This window comes from Engystomops pustulosus, chromosome 11 (genome assembly GCF_040894005.1).
Source record: "Engystomops pustulosus chromosome 11, aEngPut4.maternal, whole genome shotgun sequence".
Classification (NCBI taxonomy): Eukaryota; Metazoa; Chordata; class Amphibia; order Anura; family Leptodactylidae; genus Engystomops; species Engystomops pustulosus.
Genome location: NC_092421.1, coordinates 21,506,528 through 21,527,514, shown reverse-complemented (window position 1 = coordinate 21,527,514; position 20,987 = coordinate 21,506,528). Strand labels below are relative to the sequence as shown.

Below are 20,987 nucleotides of genomic sequence, written 5' to 3'. Positions count from 1 at the left end.
TCACCCGCCATATCCTAAACTTATAAGAACGCTACTACACTTGATCTTATACAAAAGGTTCTTAGAAGTGCTGTTTGGGGAGTAGCCTAGAGACAGGGGCTTGGAATGGCGAAAGCTTGCCTGGCAGCGGAGCGCCAGCTCCATGCCAAGATCCAACTAACATAGTTTTAACTGCAGCACCTTTAATCTACTACTAGTTCACTGCCTCCATATGTCGTCCCCTTATCAAACGAGCTGTGTCAGGCAGAATTTTGGGTTGTTTTCATGGCTTCCATGTTAACTTTGTCGCCACCCTGCTGTGTAATCCACAAAATATACTGGCAAACTTTTATCATGTACCGATATTATTTGAGCGCTTCTTGCTCACCTCCTTTGGTTCCTCTCTGCCACCCATTGGTTTGAAGCCTGAGTCCATTTAGGGTATGTCGCCATGCCACTCTCTAGCCTGCCGCTGCTGCCGCTGCCTCTGCATGCCGTCCCCTATAGTGTCAGGGTCAATTATTGGATGTTTTAGATGCTATCTAGCTTCATTCTGTCACTCTGTCATGGCCATGCTGTTGCCCATAGTTTTGGCATAATGGTGCGATTAAGCAGCCTCAGAGGCATCCATGCATGCTGTCCCTGCTGTTTCCTGTCCATTTCCGTGGTGTTTCCATCCTTTTCTGAGGTTCCCAGGTGTTTGGCCAAGCTTCCCTGTGCAGAGCCTTGGTCCCCTTGAAAAATGCTCGAGTCTCCCATTGACTTCAATGGGGCTCGTTATTCGAGACGAGCACTCGAGCATCGGGAAAAGTTCGTCTCGAATAACGAGTACCCGAGCATTTTAGTGCTCGCTCATCTCTAGTTACTAGCATGGTGTACCTAATAAAGTGGCCGGTGAGTGTATAAGATTTTACATCTGCCTCACCCTTTGTATTTGGATCATGCAGTAGATGTAATTAGCCATGCAACATATCTATTGGAGTCACACTCTATCCAAATAGTTTTTATGTAATGTATATATGTGGCTTTTAAATTGATCTAATAAAATTATGTTTTGTTGGGTTTTGCATATATTTGACTGATGTTTGTATGGCGGTTAAAGGGATTTTCTGGGAATATGAATGTCTGATACAAAAACCCATGATGCTATAAATAAATGAATGTGTAACAATTCGTCGGGACGAACCATCAAAGAGTCTCTTAGGGAAGAGTCTGTGGACCCTCTGGACGACCGCGTGGGTTGGTAGTATGCTCATGATGGCAGCCAAGGTAGCAAGCAGGAACCGTCCATGCCTGGGATGACAGCAGGAGTGCAATGTTGGTACTCAGCATGGCACAGGAATGCTGGGACGGATCACTACAACGCTGGGACGGAACTACACGGACGGACCACAGGAGCTGGACACAGGAACGGCCACCGGGAAGGCAGGACCTCCACTGGGATGCAGGACCTCCACTGGGATGCAGGGCCGCCACTGGGATGCAGGACCGCCACTGGGATGCAGGACCGCCACTGGAATACAGGACCGCCACAGGAAACACGGAGGAACACTAAGGTACAGACACACAGAGGAATCCTGGAAACGCTGTAACACGAAGGAACACTTGGAAACACAGGAGGGCTTTTACTTTAGGGTTAATGACTTGAAGATCCGGCAGGGGATGCTGGATTATATAGCAGAGCTGGAAATGCCAGAGCCAATCATTAGGATGGTGGCCCTTTAAATCCAGAAGGAAGGAGGCGTGCGGTCTACACACTGGGACCCAAGCAGAGCCTGGAGAGGTGAGTACGGGCCGGGGGACACCGCGCCACAGGGAAGGGCACTGGTCTACCGTATTGAGTATTGCGGGTACGGCCGTGACAGAATGTAACAAAACTCAATGTCATTAGTCACAAAATGGAGCTTAAATAGTTTGATTTTATGATTCACAAAATTTTATGGCCTCTCTAAAGTAGATGGAGTTTTCACCAAGATGGCCACCACTGGAAACTACAAGTCCCAAGATCCTTTAGTTCTAAGTAACTCCTCCTCCCTCTTATGCTCTGCTGCCAGTGATGATCTAACAAGTTTTCTTGCTCTGTTACCATAGTAATGATGTGTAACTGCCATCACCACAACACTGGCCATACTGGATGCACTGCAACCAACCGACTACAGCCAAACTTAGTGGTGATCACATGACCTGCCCAGGCAGGTACAGGACATGTGATGTGGACATGTGACCAGCGGCCATCTTCTGTCCTGTGTCTGCTCCGCAACGGACCTCGCGGAGGAAATTAACGGACTGATTAATGGGCCAGTAGCATTTTAATTCTTCATTACAGTCTATGACAGCAGCATATTTCTGCTAAGGGGAGCAAAATTTTAAATAACAACTAATTACATATTACATATTAGCTTCTATTTTAAGGACCCATTTGTATATGAGAAAAGTTGATTCCTGGAATACCCCTTTAAATATTCACTGGTGGGATATATCTCAATGCCACAGTACAGCGTGTGCCTATTCTTTGACAAACATAACAAAAATACTTGCCCCCCCTTAAGTGATGCACATGAAGACTTCTTTTATAATAGACAAGGGGTATGGCAATCCAAAGGGCTGTAAATTGTGCAATGCTTTGTTCTTATACAGACCTTCATCAGGCACCGAATGCAGAAGTCAGTAAGGTATATATAGCGCTCAAAGACCGTTGCAGATGGAGAGCAAAGTCTCTGTAAAGAGAACTTTTACCTTCCGACACTAGTCCAAAGCCTCTCACTCAGCTAATCCAGTTTTGGATTACCCTTTGTCTATAATAAAAGAAGTCTTATTTTGCATCATTAAAAAGTGCCAATTTTTTTTGTTATGCTTATAAAATGGGCTGGTATCCTACTTGTGCCCCCTTTCTGCCTCTATATTGCCCCTATTATATGACAAGGTACAGGCGTCTAAATTCGGCACACAGCCTTGCTACAATTGGCCCAATCGGGGGACTGGAGGAATTATTATTATTATTGTAACGTACTTTCATGTTAGAAAATAGATGTAACTGTAAGTAAACTTGGTCCCCGGCCTCGACACGTCAACTTTTTGGGATGTTTGCAAAAAAACTCCATTTATACAGAGCTTTTTAGAGTAGAAAAACAAATAAATCAGTTTGCTTTCTAAGCCAGAAATGCATTTATAAATGCCCCCCCCCCCCCCTCTGTAGCACTTCATTTGATTCTGGGTTGTTAGGGGCTCATACTTTTTATACAGCCCTGGGCCCATTGTATCCTTAAATCTCTCCTGCATTCTGATCCTGGCAAATATCTCTGCTGTGAGAAGAAGGCAAATGTGTGGGCTAATAAGCTTGGAGCTCTTTGATAACTGCAAACTTTACTTCCCCCTAACACTGGTTCTGTCAGGGCTGGGAGTCTGTGGACCCTCTGGACCACCGCGGGAGGTGGTACTAGCCGACACCTGGGACCGGAGTCTGAGTAGCACCTGGTCTTGCTGTGGCAGGGTACCACTAGGTCGTTCCACAGGTGCGACTAGCCTGCAGTGGCAGCCAAAGTAGCGATGCAGGAGACTGTAGGATTCACATCAGGAACATGGAGCTGGCACACGGAACAGGAACACAGGACCACTGGAGACACTGGTAACGCTGGAGACACAGGAACACGGAGGAACAATGGTAAAGCTGGAGACACAGGAACATGGAGGAACACTGGTAATGCTGGAAACACAGGAACACGGAGGAACACTGGTAACGCTAGAGACACAGGAACACAGAGGGCTTTCTCTTCACAGGAATGGCTTGAAGATCTGGCAAGGGTCAGGGACAGGAAGGGGCAGGAACTTATTGCAGTCCAGTGCCAATTATCGCGGGAGCCGGAGAGACCGCCGCTGGAGCCAAGTGAGGTAAGTTCTGCCCGGCTGCGGGGGCACATGCAGGGACACGGGTGCGCCCGCAATCCGAGACAGGGATCGTGGGAGCACTCATGACAGGCTATGTCTAATTTTGTAGCTGTCTTAGAAAAACTACAAATGAAGGTAAATGCAATGAATTGTATGTGCGGTATCTAAAATGCGTTGGCCGCTCCTTTACTTAAATTGCCCATGTTCTTTGTAGATAATCCCGATATGTATCTCTAATTATTCTATAGTCCTACTACTTAGTTTTGTACTGTGTGCAGACCCCACATGCTTCTTTCTTTACATCTCTGAGCTCTGCTGAGTAGCTGAGCTGCGGCAGCACAGTATGAATCATCCTCCTTTCCCTCCCTCTCCCTGTCAGTATGGACGGACTGTGAGAGAGAAGCGATAACATCACCTGGATGCAGTGAGCGAGACTGCAGCAGCTATGTGGGCACAGGTAAAGGCTGAAGGAGACACAGGTACCTACAGTATATAGTACATGCAGAGACATGTCTAATAGAAGAGATTAATTGAACAGTAGCCAACCCCTTTTATTTCATTAACTAGCAATACATTATATTAATGCAATTATGAGAAACCTTTAGCTGCTACTTGATAAAAATGTTAAATTATAACACTGATCTAATAAAATTATGAGGCTATTGGCTGATTATCATATATTATCATAGATTATCATATATACAACACAACCATAACTATCATATATCATTCTCACAGCCATTACTTGACTACATAAACCTTAGAAAACCTAAAAGAATATTTTTTGTTGAAAATTTATATTAAATCTATTTCTGTAACACAGAATTGGACATGCACTATGCTTTGTCCACCAGTTTTCTATAAAAAGGCAGCTCTGGAGGCCAAAGGGCAGAGAAACAGGTCAATATTGGGTCAGTATACGTCTATGGGTAAATTGGCAAAGCTGTTAAAAAGTCAGGAAGCAAGGAATAAAATAGGTGCCATTAAAGACAGAAATGGTCGGATAGTGTCCAATCAGGAAGCGATCAGAGAGGAGTTCTGGCATAATTTTGAAAAACTATATGCTTCAGAAAGCACAGTGGGTGAAAGGGAGAGAAAGGAAATACTGACTGCAGTATCCAGTAACCTGAGGTGATATTACAGTATGTGGAAGTATTACTCCCCCTACTGTTGAAAGTTTACAACTATTCCCACTCCGAAGGCCTCCTGCCCCAATCTCTGAGAGAGGCGATCATTATTCTTATTTTAAAGGAGGGGAAGTGCCCATTAGAACCAGACTCATACCGACCGATCTCACTGCTAAACACCGATTACAAACTACTAGCCAAAGTCCTTGCAACTAGATTGCAAAAGGTAATACGATCGGTGGTCCATGAGGACCAGTCGGGGTTTATGCCGGGGAGATCGGTCAGAGATAATATTCTACGTATTTGGTGGTACCTACAATCTCCCTGTGAGGCAGTGGGGATGAGAGCTGTGGTCTCCCTCGACGCTGTTAAGGCTTTTGACCGCGTCGAGTGGGACTACATCTGGAGTGTCCTGGAAAGCATGGGATTCGGGCCATTGGATATAAAATGGGTAAAGTTGCTATACAATGGGGCCTCAGCCAGGATTAGTGTAAATGGTAGAGCTTCAGCAGCATGGCAGTTATTCAGGGGAACCAGGCAGGGTTGTCCCCTGCCGCCCCTGTTATTCGCTGTGGCTTTAGAACCATTGGCATGTAGCATTAGGACTACAGAGGGGTTAAGAGGATTTGTGTGGGGACAAAGAGAGATAAGACTTTTACTATATGCCGATGAATTGCTGCTGTTTCTGGATAACTCGGAGCAGGGGATTAAGGTGGTAGTCAAGCTGATAGAAGACTTTGGTAAATCCTCGGGCATTAAAATAAATTGGGGGAAGTCCTCCTGCCTGCCATTAGACAGGGACCCAGCAACATATCCTTCAGGGAAATTGATGGTGGTGGAGAAGATGCGCTATTTAGGAATAACGGTGAGTAAAGAACCTCGAGATTATGTTGAACTAAATATGAAACCTCCTATATACAAAATCAGGGGCAAAATGGCGGTCTGGAAAAGAACGTACCTACCAATAGCAGCAAGAATAGTAATTTTCGAAATGATGCTGTTACCTCAGATCCTATTTGTCTTCCAAAATAGTCCAGTGATCTTCCCTAAGAAAATCTTTTCGGTTTTGGAGTCTATGTTAAGGGATTTTATATGGAATGGGAAAATGGCACGCATAAAATTAGAGAGTATGTACCCACCGATTGAGAAGGGAGGTTTAGCCATCCCCGATCTTTTTTGTTATTTTTTAGCCACACAATGGCAGAACATTAGGGACTGTGATAGAGTTATGTTGCACTTTATAATAGGTAGAAAGTATGAGTCTTTGATAAAATATGATATATGGAGTCTGTTGGAATGAGGAGTCTTTCACAAAAATGAATTCAAAGCACAATTCACTATATGTACATTAATGTAGTGGGTTTGGGATATTTTGGGATATCACCACTATGGGGATTTAAAAAAGGGATGATGGCCCCGTCGGGTTACACGAGGGACTGTCAGGATAAAGGGATCTTATTTATCAACCAGGTAGGATTTCAGGGAAATGGTGTACCCATTGGAGGTTTTATTTGATCCAAATGCATGCAAGAAGGGTACTATGTCTAGGGTCTATAACAGTGGTGGCGAACCTATGGCACTGGTGCCAGAGGTGGCACTCAGAGCCCTTTCTGCGGGCACTCAGGTCAACACTGAATCTTCTTGCTGTCCCAGGCAAATTAAGAGTTGCTGCTCTCAGCGCTATTCGACACTTCATTGGCTGTTTGGAACTGCGGGAAAAGTGAGAAGATTTTGACAGAACTGCATTATCTTTGGAGGTCCTCCTGCTGGACCCACCAATCTTCCTCTACAGAGAGACCCTGGAGAAAAACTACAATGATAATCTGAATTTGTCCTCCTTCTTTCAAATGGTGGCCTCAGGCGGCCAATACAAGTGAAAGAAGTGGAAGAACAGGTAGCAATAAGTTACTGCTTAAAATTCCATGTTGGCACTTCACGGTAAATAAATGGATTTCGGTTGTATTTTGGGCACTCGGTCTCTAAAAGGTTTGCCATCACTGGTCTATAAGATCATTCATAAGAAGGATTCACAGCCCCCTGCTATAGTCCGTTTCAATAAGTGGAAGAAGGATGTGGGAAACCTAACCGAGGAAGAGTGGGTGGACTTGCTGTAACTCAAATATTCATAGTGCACAGGCTGCACTTTACACCTAAACGTTTAAATGTTTTTTGGAAAAATGGAGAGGAAAAATGCCCAAGGTGCAATCTAATAGATGCAGATGCAATACATATGTTGTGGAGATGCCCGAAATTACATCGCTATTGGGCGGAGGTAGTGGATAGATTGCAATTGGTGTTTGAATCTAACATATCGACGAGTGCACAAGTGTGTGTTTTGGTAACACAACTAGGCATAGAGGGAACTACGAACAATATCATTTGTATATTGAAAGGTCTTTTAGCAGCCAGCAAATTAATTCTATACCATTGGAAAGATAGGGAGCCACCAAAGCTACAGGAATGGGTGAAGAGGCTAGATCTTATATGTCACGCAGAAAAGCAGGAGGCTTTAGAAAGAAGGGATAAATCAGAGACGATCTGGAAGTCTTGGTTAAATAGATCATATCGGTAATATGATGCATTGGACTCGTAATTATTAGTGGGAATTTTAGCCAGCCGTCAACCGCAGATGGGATGTTGGGGAGGGTTAAGGGGGAAAATGGAAAATAAAGGATTAATATGTGTATCTTAATAGCTTCTGGTAAACTGTGAAAACATATTACACATTGTAAAAAATGTTAACGGGTTGTTTCCCTGTTTTTTTACTTGTAAGAATAAAAATTTATAAAATAAAAAATTATAGCACTGATCTAATTAAATTATGAGGCTATTGGCTGATTATCATATATTATCATAGATTATCATATATACAACACAACCATAACTATCATATATCATTCTCACAGCTATTACTTGACTACATAAACCTTAGAAAATCTAAAAAAATATTTTTTGTTGAAAATGTATATTAAATCTATTTCTGTAGCACAGAATTGGACATGCACTATGCCTTGTCCACCAGTTTTCTATAAAAAGGTTAATATGCTGCACTTTTACAAGTTTTCTGACCTGCATGCCACTTTTCTGAATGCAGTAGTCAGACAAATTTACTGTAACCTAATCCAAAAAACAATCTGAGGCTAGAGCTGAAATCTCATTCATGTCTGACCTCTTAGTAAATCCAGTGTGCACGGCGGCTCAGTGGTTAGCACTATAGCCTTGCAGCGCTGGGGTCCCGGGTTCAAGTCCCATCCAGGTCAACATCTGCAACGAGTTTGTATGTTCTCTCCGCGATTCCTCCCACACTCCAAAACATACTGGTAGGTTGATTAGATTGTGAGCCCCATGGGGACAGGGACTGATTTGGCAAGCTCTGTGCAGCGCTGCTGAATATGTTGGCGCTATATAAATAAAGGAATACTAATCAATATAATTATGATTATATATTGCACGTCTGTGGGAGAAAATGAAGACTGGCACACTGAGTGGTAGTCTAAATATATCCCCCTAATGGAGCACCATTTCATAGCACATGATATCCATATCATAGCGCCAATGGCGAGTCCACGTGGTGCCATACCTCCTGTTTTTGTTACAACATTTATGATACTGGATTTTTGTAGTATAGGCGGTCCCCTACTTAAGAACACTCGACTTACAGACGACCCCTAGTAACATACGGACCCCTGGTAATTGATCATTTACTGTACTTTAGCCCTAGGCTACAATAATCAGCAGTAACAGTTATCACAGGTGTCTGTAATGAAGATTTATTGTTGATCCTGGTTCCTATGACAACCCAACATTTTTAAAATCCAATTGTCACAGAGACCAAAAAAAAAATTGTCTGGGGTTACAATAATAAAGTATACAGTTCCGACTTACATACAAATTCAACTTTAAAGAAACCTACAGAACCGATCTTGTACGTAACCTGGGGACTGCCTGTAATGTTAAAATCTGTGCTTTGATACATCAGTCGCATGTGTTACCCAGGTTAGAGAGGAAGTAGAGATATTTTTGGAAGATAAGATTTTACTTGTTTGCCTTTTTTCTCTACATGTTCCTTTTTTTTCTTTTCTCAGAAAGGAAGTGTACCATATCACTTCTGTGCAGACTGAGGTATGGAACATCACAAAGCCATGATGGACACCACCCACTTTCTTTCGAAATGGATTATTTTCTCAATTTCAGCATGTACTTTTTGTCAGTGCATCCTAAGGCAGAAATGTCAGGTGCTGGAAAGGAAATATTACTCTGCAGTCATGGATCTAGAGTTTGGTAAGTGCCAGGAGTTTGAAGAGCTGAATTTTACAATTGGGGTGAATTGTGACATGGTAGGAGATCTCAGAATGTCACTTAGGGAGGTCCCATTGGACACAGACTGGCTTTGTCTAACAAACTGCCGGCAAGTTACAATACAAGCGAACTCCTTCTCTAACTTCAAAAGCTTAAGAGCACTTAGAATTCATGGAAATTTTATGACTCCAGCTAAAGCTTTCCAAGGTCTTCCTCAGCTGTCTATACTGTGGATATGTTTGGAAAATAAAGACGGCAATATAACGCTTCATGAAGATACATTTTATGGACTGAATGCTCTGCAAGAACTGAAATTATCCGGAATGAGTATACCGAATATAAATTCTTCCATATTTAACCCTTTGGAATTCCTAACACACCTCATTCTGCAATCTAACCATATCACTTCACTAAGGTCGGTACTGCTGATGTTGAAGGAATTCAAATATTTAGAAAAACTCTCAGTAATTAACAATGATATTGAAACATTAAGGGAATCTGACTGTGTAACTTCTCCATATCCTTCAAGTAATGGCAGATTTTTAGACTTTAACATTAGTTATCTAGATCTGGGCAGAAGTATGCTAAAGAAATGTGAAAAGAATTCTTTGTGCAACTTTCCTCACTTGGATTACTTTTGTGTCGAAAATACTGGAATTAACATAAAAGATATCCTAAAATCTGGCATTAAAACAATTAAGACCCTCATGTCAAAGGGCAGTTCTTTTAATTCACCTGAAATCTGCAGGTTTTCTTCTTTCTTCAAAGTCAAGGAACTGCTGCTAACAGAAAGTGACATTGATCATTTTAGCACCTCCAAAGGTTCATGCAATGAGTTGAAGACGTTAGACTTGTCCTTTAATTACTTAGAGGCAATTCAACTCAATCAAATGAAAAATCTAAATAAGTTATTAGAACTGAATTTAACCAAAAATGAAATATCATATGTAAAAATTTGCGGGAATGACTCCACCATAGAAATGGATTTGCGCTCCCTGAACTTATCCATTAATTTTTTAACAAGGATTAAAAGTCAACAATTTTCCTGCCTCAAAAACCTTCTTTTCTTGGCCTTAGATAATAACAAAATTAACTTCATTGAAGATTCTGCGTTTGATGGTCTGTATGAGTTGCAAGTTTTGGATTTACAATATAACAACATATTTATTATAGGGGAGTTTACATTTCAGAATTTAATTTCGGTAACACATTTAAATTTGGATGAAAATGCAATTTTTAAAATTCATTGGAATGCTTTTAATTCCCTGAAATTCCTGCAGCACTTAAGGTTAACTTATGTAGACATGCTTGATTTATACTGGTGGCACTCGATTGGAGATTTTCTTCAATATTTGTCAGTAAAATCAATAGATTTGCAATTACTAAATGAATTTTTAGATTTTTTTTCGAGGTTAGAATATTTGGAACTAAATTCAAATTACATACTGATAAACTGTATGAATCAAGTGTTTAGTGAAGCTAAGGAGTTGTACTTAAAAAATATATATACATTTCGGTGTATGGATTTAGAAAGTAATCCTCTAATGAATTTTACAAATCTGGAAAAACTTCACTATTCTCCAGATCCTAATTATCTCACAGATCTCTCTCTTAATAACAGCATGAAATATTTTACAAAGTTGAACTTCCTTCATCTGAAGGACATAGACAAACTGGTTAAATCTGGACAGATAAATAGTCATGAGTTATTTCATGGATTATTTCACCTTAAAGTTTTGCATTTAGAGAATTCGGGAATTGACCAATTAGATTCTAAAGATATTTTCCGAGATTTAAAGGAGCTGGAATTTCTAGTCATTGAAAACCAAATCATGCAAGAGGTGAAGGGAAATGTTTTTGCAGGAATGCCAAACTTAAAGTACGTTTACTTTTTGGAAACCAGTTTTCCTTGCAATTGTAAATTTATGGAGCTACTGGCGTGGCTCGAAGCTGGAACATCCGTGTCAATTATTAATTTCCAAAAACAGAATTGTTATGTATACAACATTGAGATGAATTTTGTGTCCTTCCTACAGAACAATTGTCATAATAATCTGGATTTTATAATGTTTATATTGACTTTTGTTTTTACTTTGCTGTTTATGTCCATCTCCCTCTTCTATGAAAGTATCTGGTGGTATATTCTATACACATCGTACACCATCAAGTGTTGGCTGAGAAACAGACATAGAGAAAGAGGTCACTATGAGTACGATGCATTTGTTTCATATAATACCTACAATGAACAGTGGGTAACAGAGCAGCTGCTTCTTAACCTGGAAGAAAACGGTCCCCCATTCTTTAAAGTGTGTATCCACAACCGAGATTTCGAGGTTGGTAGAGATATAATAGAGAACATTATGGACAGTATATACAGCAGTCGGTGGACAATCTGTGTTATCAGTCACAGTTACCTTCAGAGTCACTGGTGTTCACTGGAGATGCGGATGGCAACATACAGGCTTGTCGAAGAGAGTAATGATTCCCTTATCCTGATATTCCTGGAAAACATTCCTAGGGAAGAACTTCAATATTACCACAAGCTCACAAAGATTTTAGACAAGAAAACCTACCTGAAATGGCCAGAAGATGACGATGAGAAGCAGCTGTTTTGGGCCAGACTCCGCAATGTTATTAGTAATGATGGAAGAAAGCAAAGATTACAAGAGTAATAGTAGAGACCACTCTCTGCTGCCTATCACTGAACACAAGTACTTCTTTCTATAAGCTTACTCACCACTCCGTTGACACTTAGAACTTTTTGCTTAAAGACTTTGTTTAGATGCAAATATTTCTCAAATATCTAACTCTATGTCTTCTCTTTCTTAAAATAGTAAATAGTTTAAGTGCTTTTTACTGCTTTGTTTTTAATTATTTTAGTTTAGATTCGAATTAATGGATAAACAGATCAACTAAAATGAATGATTATTGAATCATATAATATATAATAATACAGCAGGTAAAATATCAAATGCCTATGGGTATATGTAGATGCAAAAATGGCAAAACTTAGATTTTTTTCTAGTAATGACTTTTTTTGCATTAGGTTATTTTTACCCTTTTCTTTTATGTTTGTATAATTAATGTTGATTAAATATTCAAAATGATCATAACTTGTTCATATTATCTACTGATTTTGGGGTCATTTTTTATTACTTTACACAGAAAATACTATAGATAAAAAATACTAACGATAGAAACCATTTTAAATAAAGGGTATATATATATATATATATATATATATATATATATATATATATACATCTTAAAATATTTGTGATATACCAGGAAACATACTGTAGATATGAACAAAACTATACATATACTATGACTGCACAGTTACATGCAGGAAACCTGAAATGTTGAGGAAATATATACATTTTTGTAAAACTTTTTATTGTTTGGCTAGTATTAAATGAGTGAAATGCACTCATCCATCCTCTTCCATCCACTTTTCATCAATTTACACAGTAACTACTAGCAGTCTGTAAATTTGAGGTTGATCACTACATATAATTCAGAACCTTATCATTGCAGTTTAGTAATTAAAACCCAGCATATCCACATGAATGTCTGGTAGGCAGTGTTCCATTTCTATGACTTCCATCTATTGAGAGAGTGAGGCCCCTTTTACACTTGCGTTTTTCATGCGCGTTTTCTGCGCGTGCTTTTGACGCGCAGAACTTGCATTGCACTCTGACCCATTGTAATCAATGGGCTTTTTCAGACTTCCATTTTTTTTACACGCACACATTTTTTAACGCGCGTTTAAATCTCGACATGCTCTACTTTTGCAAGTCACGCGCGTGAAAAACGCACCATACAAGTCTATGGAGACGCATCAAAAACACATCGCACTCTGAGACACTTGCAAGTGCAATGCGTTTTTCACGCATCAATTGCCATAGAAAAGATAGAGCTCAGTCCTGAGTCCTTTCACACGCGTTATCTGCACGTGAAAAACGCATTGAAATTGCATTGAAAACGCGCATGAAAAACTGAGACACTGAACAAACTCTGACTGAAAACTGATTGCACTCTGATGCAAAATGTGCGTTTTTCACTGACCAAACCCTGATCGCACCCTGATCAGACTCTGACGTGATCTGCAACGCAAGTGTGGAAGGGGCCTAAGGGTCTTGCCTGAATCCATTAAAAATTGGCACAAATTTTACAAATCTTTTTTAATGTGCCTAAAATACATTCTGTCTCCGGTTGTCCTGGATATAAAATGTTACACACATTTTAAACATGTCACAATTTTGCAATAAGTAGATGATTGTCGGGCCTTGAGAAAATATGCAGACAACTTTCACTGTATGTAATATTATATCTGACAAATGTATCGCAAATCATTGAATGGGGCTTGGTCTTGGATGAGCAAAAGCTAAAAGCATCCACAAAGGAATTTTTTTAGGAATATCAGTAATAGAGATGTCTTTTAGTTGCTTTTTCCTCTTGATCCTAAAGCAGTCATAATTATGGGAGAATATATAACATAGTGCAACATCCACACTGGGGCCTAAAAAGATATGGGGGCAGAACCAGGAGATGAGTGGCGAGCTTGGTGGCAGCCTAACCATGGATGTCACAGTAGCACAGCCCTGGTGTAGGTGTTGTCCGTAAATGTCAGGTCAAGCAGGCTGAAGAAAGAAGAAGGGGAAACTACTGATATATGTGTTAATGGGTCCAGGCTTATAGTATAGGGGAGGCTTTTGATGATAGCAGCTTTAGCCAGGGACACATATATGGAAACACGGATGATGAGAGTACATAGAGTTCCTCTATCTGGAGATCTTGCATACAGATCAGCAGCAGTAACAGGTTGTGCAACTTTCCTCTATGATGGCATGCAAAAGGCTGTGTTACGGTCAGTCAAATTATTCAGGAGAATATAAAGAGAGGGATAATGGTTTTGGTCTCACCAGGCAGGAATAGTATTGTACATGGCTACCCATGTGATGCAATGCTGAGACATGATTATATAATGACCCAGAGAGCCACATGACCTGCCATTTGACAACACTAGTTTATATAAAAGTGTAGTGAAGTCAAAAAGTGTTATGATGACAACTGTAATGTCACAATAGGAACCCGTGTGATGTAGAAGGAGCCTTTATTTCTATAGATCTAGATAAGGAGATGGGAGTACTCCTTGATCTAGTGAATCTTCGCAGCTTCTTTTAGGGGTGCTCTGCCTGGTAAAACGTAAACCCTTCGTGACTCCCCCTGCTCCGTGTCACTATTATCTAGTTTGAAATTACCATATAGATGTGAGTACTGTGTGCTGCACTGGCTGTAAGTCAGAGCTAGTAGCTGGCACTGTGTACAATGCTCACACGTGTGTAGATGGCCAGGGGCGAGCCAGGCCATACTGGTTCATACTGACATGCGTACTGAGGATGGCCATAAATTTTAATCTAAATTATATTGACTAGTAGCAGGGGGCAGTGCCACGGAGCGTGGGGAGGGGTAGCTGTCTTATACACTCCTTGTCAGGCTGAATTCATATCTACAGGAGAAAAAAAATATTGGGCAGAAGCTGCAACATACAGGAGACACACAGGAACCAGAACAACATATTACTGGCATCTATAAGTTACTGTTTGTGGTTTATTGTGTGGTTCTTGTGTAACAGGTTCCCTTTTACGAAGAAGAAGTGTATCACTATATCTGCAAGCTCACAGTAAGTGGCAAGATTTCTTAGGCGCACATGATATAAAGCAATGCTTTCCGATGGTGACTGTCGAAACCTCTAAGCTGGATTTGTATGTGGAGAGAAGAGGTTGCTTATAGCTGATTTACACCGCTCATAGTCATTGTTAGGCAGAGTTGGGAATATATCATAGACCTGCGCTGCACTATAATGGGGCACATTTACTTACCCCGCCAACGATCATGCACTGTGCCGCGATTCACAAAGATCGTGCGCCCGATTTCCTGCATGTGTCGCTTCCCCGCTCTGCTCCGCCGGAGTTCACCTTCTTCTTCCCGGTGTATGTAAGTGCATTGTCTTGCGACACAATTTTAAGGTTAAATCCCGTGCTCAGTCCGAATCCGTCGGATCGTCCGACGACCCACCCCCGATTTCTGTCGCTTGGAAACCGGTGCGTTTGCGGCAAAATCTGATCGCGTGCGCCACAATCCCCTTCTAAATACCTTTAGTAAATAAGCCCCATTTTTTTGCAAGCTTGGATTTTCAGCAATGCTCATAGCTTGCAAAAATATTAAAAAAGCTCTCTAGCCACTTATTCCTGTATGCTCCCAGGTTTTCTTGGGACTGGTGCAAATCAAAAAAAGGAAATGAGGGTAAGAAGGCTATGGTGGATGATAGCTTTACAGTAAGCAATATAAGGTGTTACTGAGATACCTTTAGCTGAAAAAACATTTACTCTAGTCGACATTTGTATTGTTGGGGTAGGAACCCATGTGATGTAGAAGGCACCAAAACTGGATCACTAGACTGCAAGCTCAGAGACCACTGTATTCCATGCTTGGATCTGTCTCTAACAATTGCCCTCCAACCAAGCTGCTACTCCTCAGTACCTCACAATTACTGGACGGAACACCCAAACAAGTTAGGGGTGATTATATTGTACTCCTGCGCGTGTTATTTAATTTAGAACACTTCACCAGAATTGTGTTGTTTTCTCCAGCGATTATATTGTACTACTGTGCATAATCTAGAACATATCGCGAGAGTTGTGTTGTTGTCTCCAGCGATTATACTGTACTACTGCACATGCGCATAATCTAGAATTCCTAGCCCGCAGGCTGCTTAAGCCTGGGGGCGGCAGGACTGGCAGTGTTCCGCCCCCCCCCATTTTTGTTTATTGTAAGAAACCCCTCCCGGGTTCCGTCCCCTGCCCGGGGTTTTTTCCTGGGCAGCCAATCAGGTGGCCAGGAAGGGCTTCCTGGCCACTTGATGGCGCTAGCCCTGGGCTATTTAGCCCTGAGCGCGGAGCTAGTCCAGCCTCTTTTGGACTTGCTCCGCGCTCAAGAGTTTCGCCCACTTGTTCCAGGAATACCCCTGCAGGACTGCAAGTATGGCAGACCCTGTAATACTGGTTTTCGTGGAGGGAGGGCTCCGACTGGCTGGCGCCGTTAATGTCGCAGCCGGATCCCTCTCCTCTGTCAGCAGCTGCTCCCCCATCACCGCCCCCCACTGCCCGGTCTGCACGGCGCGGCCGCGCACCGTGCAGGCTCAGCCCGTCCCCCATAAAAACACGGAGCCGGGCGAGGGCTCCGTCTCGGAACCCGACCTTGGCTCCGATGCCGGCAGAGCGCGCTCGGCGCTCTGCCAAGTCCAGGAGTCGCGTGCTGGCCGCAGGAGGCGGGCCGGCCGCGACCACAGTGATTAGGCCCCCGCGTGTGGAGGAGGCACAGGACAGGACTGCTCCGGTGCCTCCTCCCCCTGGCAGCTTGCCTGCGCCGATAGGCGCAACGCAGGCTGCTGGGGTAGACAAGTCAGGCCCACTACCCAAACAGCCTGGCCGTTTGGCCAGGTGGTTTGGGCTGGGGGCCAGTAGTGACAGCATGCAGCTTTCCCAACCCCCCCCTCAATCACCTCCACCCCCACCTTCCACCCCCGCCAACCCTCCAGAGTTTAATGCACTCATTGTTAGGGCAATTAGCTTTTGCATGCAGGATTTTTCCCATGGGTCGGGTTTTTTCAAGGAGGTTGTCGTTGGCTACTGCCGGCACCGTCAAGCCGTACCATCACATTCGTTTGACCTCGGTCTTGAAGGCAGACCTGAGGGTGTGGCGATCCTTTTTGACTGATTATAGCGGTGTGTCAGCGTTTATGGAGCAGGAGATCGACAACGCCGATTTGCAGTTATATACGGATGCGGCAGGGTCGGTAGGATATGGTGCGATTTCTGAAAAAAAGTGGTCTGCAGAGCGTTGGCCTGTGCAGTGGGTTGAGAGAGGTTTCACCAAAAATCTGACATTGCTGGAACTCTTCCCGATCGTAGTGGCGGTGGAGCTGTGGGGGCTAGAAATGAGAAATAAGAGGATTCGTTTTTGGTCGGACAATGAGAGTACAGTTCAGGCTTTGAATAACCTAACTTCAAGTTCGCTGCAGGTTTTGGCCCTGCTCAGGCATTTGGTGTTGTGCTGCTTGCAATTGAATGTTGTTTTTAGGGCAAAACATGTTCCGGGTGAAACTAATGTTGTTGCCGATGCATTATCTCGTTTTCAGCTTCAGCGTTTCAGGGATATCCACCCCCTGGTGGACCAGGAGGGGTCCCCCTGCCCCCCTTTCCTGTGGGAGCTAGTGATGCACAGTTGACTCCACTGTTGCAGTCCTCATTGGCGGAGAGTACTTGGAGTAGCCACGGTAAGGCGTGGGGAGAGTGGTTTAGTTTGCTGCCAGCAGAACAAGGGGATGCGGTAACGGTGGCTAAGGCTACTACGTTGCAATTCTTAGCCAGGCTGCGTGCCGACGGATTGTCGGTCGCGGCTGTTAAAAAGAAACTGGCCGGGGTGTCCTTTGTTCTAAAACTGTGGGGTTTGCATGACGTTACAAAAGATTTTCATGTTCAGTTGATGTTAAGGGGTTGGGGGAAAGAGCCAGTTGTCAAGGATTCGCGCAGGCCTGTTTCTTTTGCATTGCTGCAACGTTTATGCATGGCCGCATCAGATATATGCTCGTCGGAATATGAGGCATTACTGCTGCAGTGTAGTTTTGCGCTGGCTTTCTTTTGTGCATTGAGGGTCAGTGAATTAGTGGCTGCGTCCAGCCGTGCGAAGGCTAGCTTAGTTGAAGGGGACGTTATAGCGGTTGGGGATTTTGTTAAGGTCCTCGTGAGAAGGTCTAAAACGGACATTTATGTCGCGGGCCGCTGGCTGTCAGTGGGCAAGGTGGGTGGCCCATTTTGCCCTTTCTTTTTATTGGGTAGTTTCATCGCGCAGCGCCCAAAGGCCCCACCCCCCCTTTTTGTGCCACCGGGACGGGTCCCCCCTCACAAAATTTCAGTTTATTTCTTTGTTTAAGAAGGCGCTGGCGTGTGCGGGTGCACCTGTAGCGGAGTTCGGTACCCACTCGTTTCGGATCGGGGCCGCAACTGCGGCCGATGCGGCGGGGCTTTCGGATGCTGATATTATGCGTATTGGCAGGTGGAAGTCTGATTGCTTTAGGCGTTATATTCGCCCAAATTTGCTGTTGGATTAACATGTTTTCTTTTTGTTTTTGCAGAATTTGCTCGTCCGAAAGTTTGGATTGTAGGACATTCGTACATACATTGGGCGGCACAGAGGGCCGCTGTCCGGCCGGGAGGCCTGAACTTAGGTTTTACCTCCGCAGACCTGTCCTGGAAGGGGGATCAGAGGCCTGAAATGGCTTCAAGTTTTGCCGGAAGTGGTGGCCATCAGCAAGGCTTCTCCGGGGCCTACAATCCTTGTTGTCCACGCTGGGGGGAACGACATGTGTTCAACGCGGCTCGCTGATTTGATTTCGGTGATGAGATCGGATTTCGAGCGTTTTGCTGCCTTTTTTAGTGACCTAGTGGTAGTGTGGTCGGAGATAGTGCCACGGGTGATCTGGAATGGCGCCCGCAGCCCCGATTCTATAGAAAGGGCTAGGCGCATGCTCAATATGCGGGTAGCCCGTTTTGTGAGGTCCAGGGGTGGTGTGGTTATATGCCATAGGCAGTTGGAGGGGGATAATTCGGGCCTTATGAGAGAGGACGGGGTCCATCTGAATGAGATTGGTCTGGATATTTTTATATCGGGCCTTCAGGACGCCATTGAGAGGGCCCTGTTCCTTTTGTGTGGGGGTCGGAGCACAGTGTAGGGGTACACTGTACTCCTAGTGGCCTGTGAGGAAGCTGGACCCTCTCGGCTTACGTCGTAATCACCTGTCGGACCAACAAGGACATGCCCCCGCGTAGGCGGGGCCAGGCATGCGAGGTGAATTATTCCGGAAGGGTCTGGGTCTTCCCACAGGTCAGTTTATTTGTAAATATTGTTAATTAATAAAGCTGTGGCCGACCTCCACTTTTCTCCCATCAGACAGCTTGTTTAGTTCTTTTGGCGCAGGGGACGGGTGGGGTTTATATCAGTGGGTTGGTTTTATTGATACTGCCAGTCTTCCTAGCCCGCAGGCTGCTTAAGCCTGGGGGCGGCAGGACTGGCAGTGTTCCGCCCCCCCCCCCATTTTTGTTTATTGTAAGAAACCCCTCCCGGGTTCCGTCCCCTGCCCGGGGTTTTTTCCTGGGCAGCCAATTAGGTGGCCAGGAAGTGCTTCCTGGCCACTTGATGGCGCTAGCCCTGGGCTATTTAGCCCTGAGCGCGGAGCTAGTCCAGCCTCTTTTGGACTTGCTCCGCGCTCAAGAGTTTCCCACCCGCCCGCCCTTTGGAATACTGTTTGCGGGTTTTTGGTTAGGTATTTGCTAGGTGAAGTTTTTTGTTATGTATATTTCTTTACCATTTGTTTGGAATTTGTTTTTGTGTTTTAATGTTCTCAACAAAGTTTGTTGGTAGTCACAGCTTGGCCTGTGAGGAAGCTGGACCCTCTCGGCTTACGTCGTAATCACCTGTCGGACCAACAAGGACATGCCCCCGCGTAGGCGGGGCCAGGCATGCGAGGTGAATTATTCCGGAAGGGTCTGGGTCTTCCCACAGGTCAGTTTATTTGTAAATATTGTTAATTAATAAAGCTGTGGCCGACCTCCACTTTTCTCCCATCAGACAGCTTCATGTTTAGTTCTTTTGGCGCAGGGGACGGGTGGGGTTTATATCAGTGGGTTGGTTTTATTGATACTGCCAGTCCATATCGCGAGAGTTGTGTTGTTTTCTCCAGCGATTATACTGTACTACTGCGCATGCGCATAATCTAGAACATATCGCGAGAGTTGTGTTGTTTTCCCCTGTCACCATATGGTACTCTTACACATGTGCATAACTTAGCACCCATTGCGATAATCGTGTTGACGGCATGGCTTGCATGCATGCAAGTGCATTCCTTAACAATTGGATTCATTATCCGCATATCTTCTCATACCATTCTCTGGCTGTGATTGGAGGAAAGCCATGCTGTGTAAACTAATTGGCACTGACCCTTGAGAAAGCGTGGGGTGCCTCTAGCTGACACATGTGGAGCTATGCGTCTCCCCTTCTTTTCAGTCTAACTTGGTACGATATATTGTTTTCTGTACATGTGTTACTGGGATCTATACTATGTCTTTATCATTAGGGGCTTGTACTTGAAACTGACTAACATTGAGTATATTGATTAGACTGGGCCACCTGTGATATATGTACATGAAGTATTTGTGATTGTGCATTGTTACTTTGACTTTTCCCAGCATTTATATTTTGGTGTAATCTATGATTTATTTGTTACCATTTTTGGGAGATAGCACTCACACTTTTCTCACATGTGGCTTTATATGGATCTTAGTATCTGTTTTTGGTCCGTGAGAATCTGATGTGTTTTTACATGTTTTAAATGTTTTTATGAATATTTTGTGTATGTTGTCATAATTAACTTTTGGAATAAAATTATTTATATCTTTTTTGCTCATCCACACCTGCTTGTCCTTTGATATTTCTACTTATTAATTGTTTGTGTTTTTATTATACTGTCTATGAAATACTTTTCCACCATTCTTGCAGCACATTTATAACAGTACTACACAGTCCATACAGACATGTCCATCAATATAATCTGGAAAAAGTTGATGACAACTGATG

General features: G+C 43.3%; 1 protein-coding gene across 1 annotated transcript; it reads left to right on the top strand.

Annotated features, from left to right (window-relative positions):
* The first annotated feature begins 8,990 nt into the window (after positions 1-8,990).
* On the top strand, positions 8,991-12,279 carry LOC140105645 (uncharacterized). The gene has a single exon (XM_072129652.1). The coding sequence runs from the start codon at positions 9,116-9,118 to the stop codon at positions 11,960-11,962; it is 2,847 nt and encodes a 948-aa protein (XP_071985753.1). The 5' UTR covers positions 8,991-9,115; the 3' UTR covers positions 11,963-12,279.
* The last annotated feature ends 8,708 nt before the right edge of the window (positions 12,280-20,987 follow it).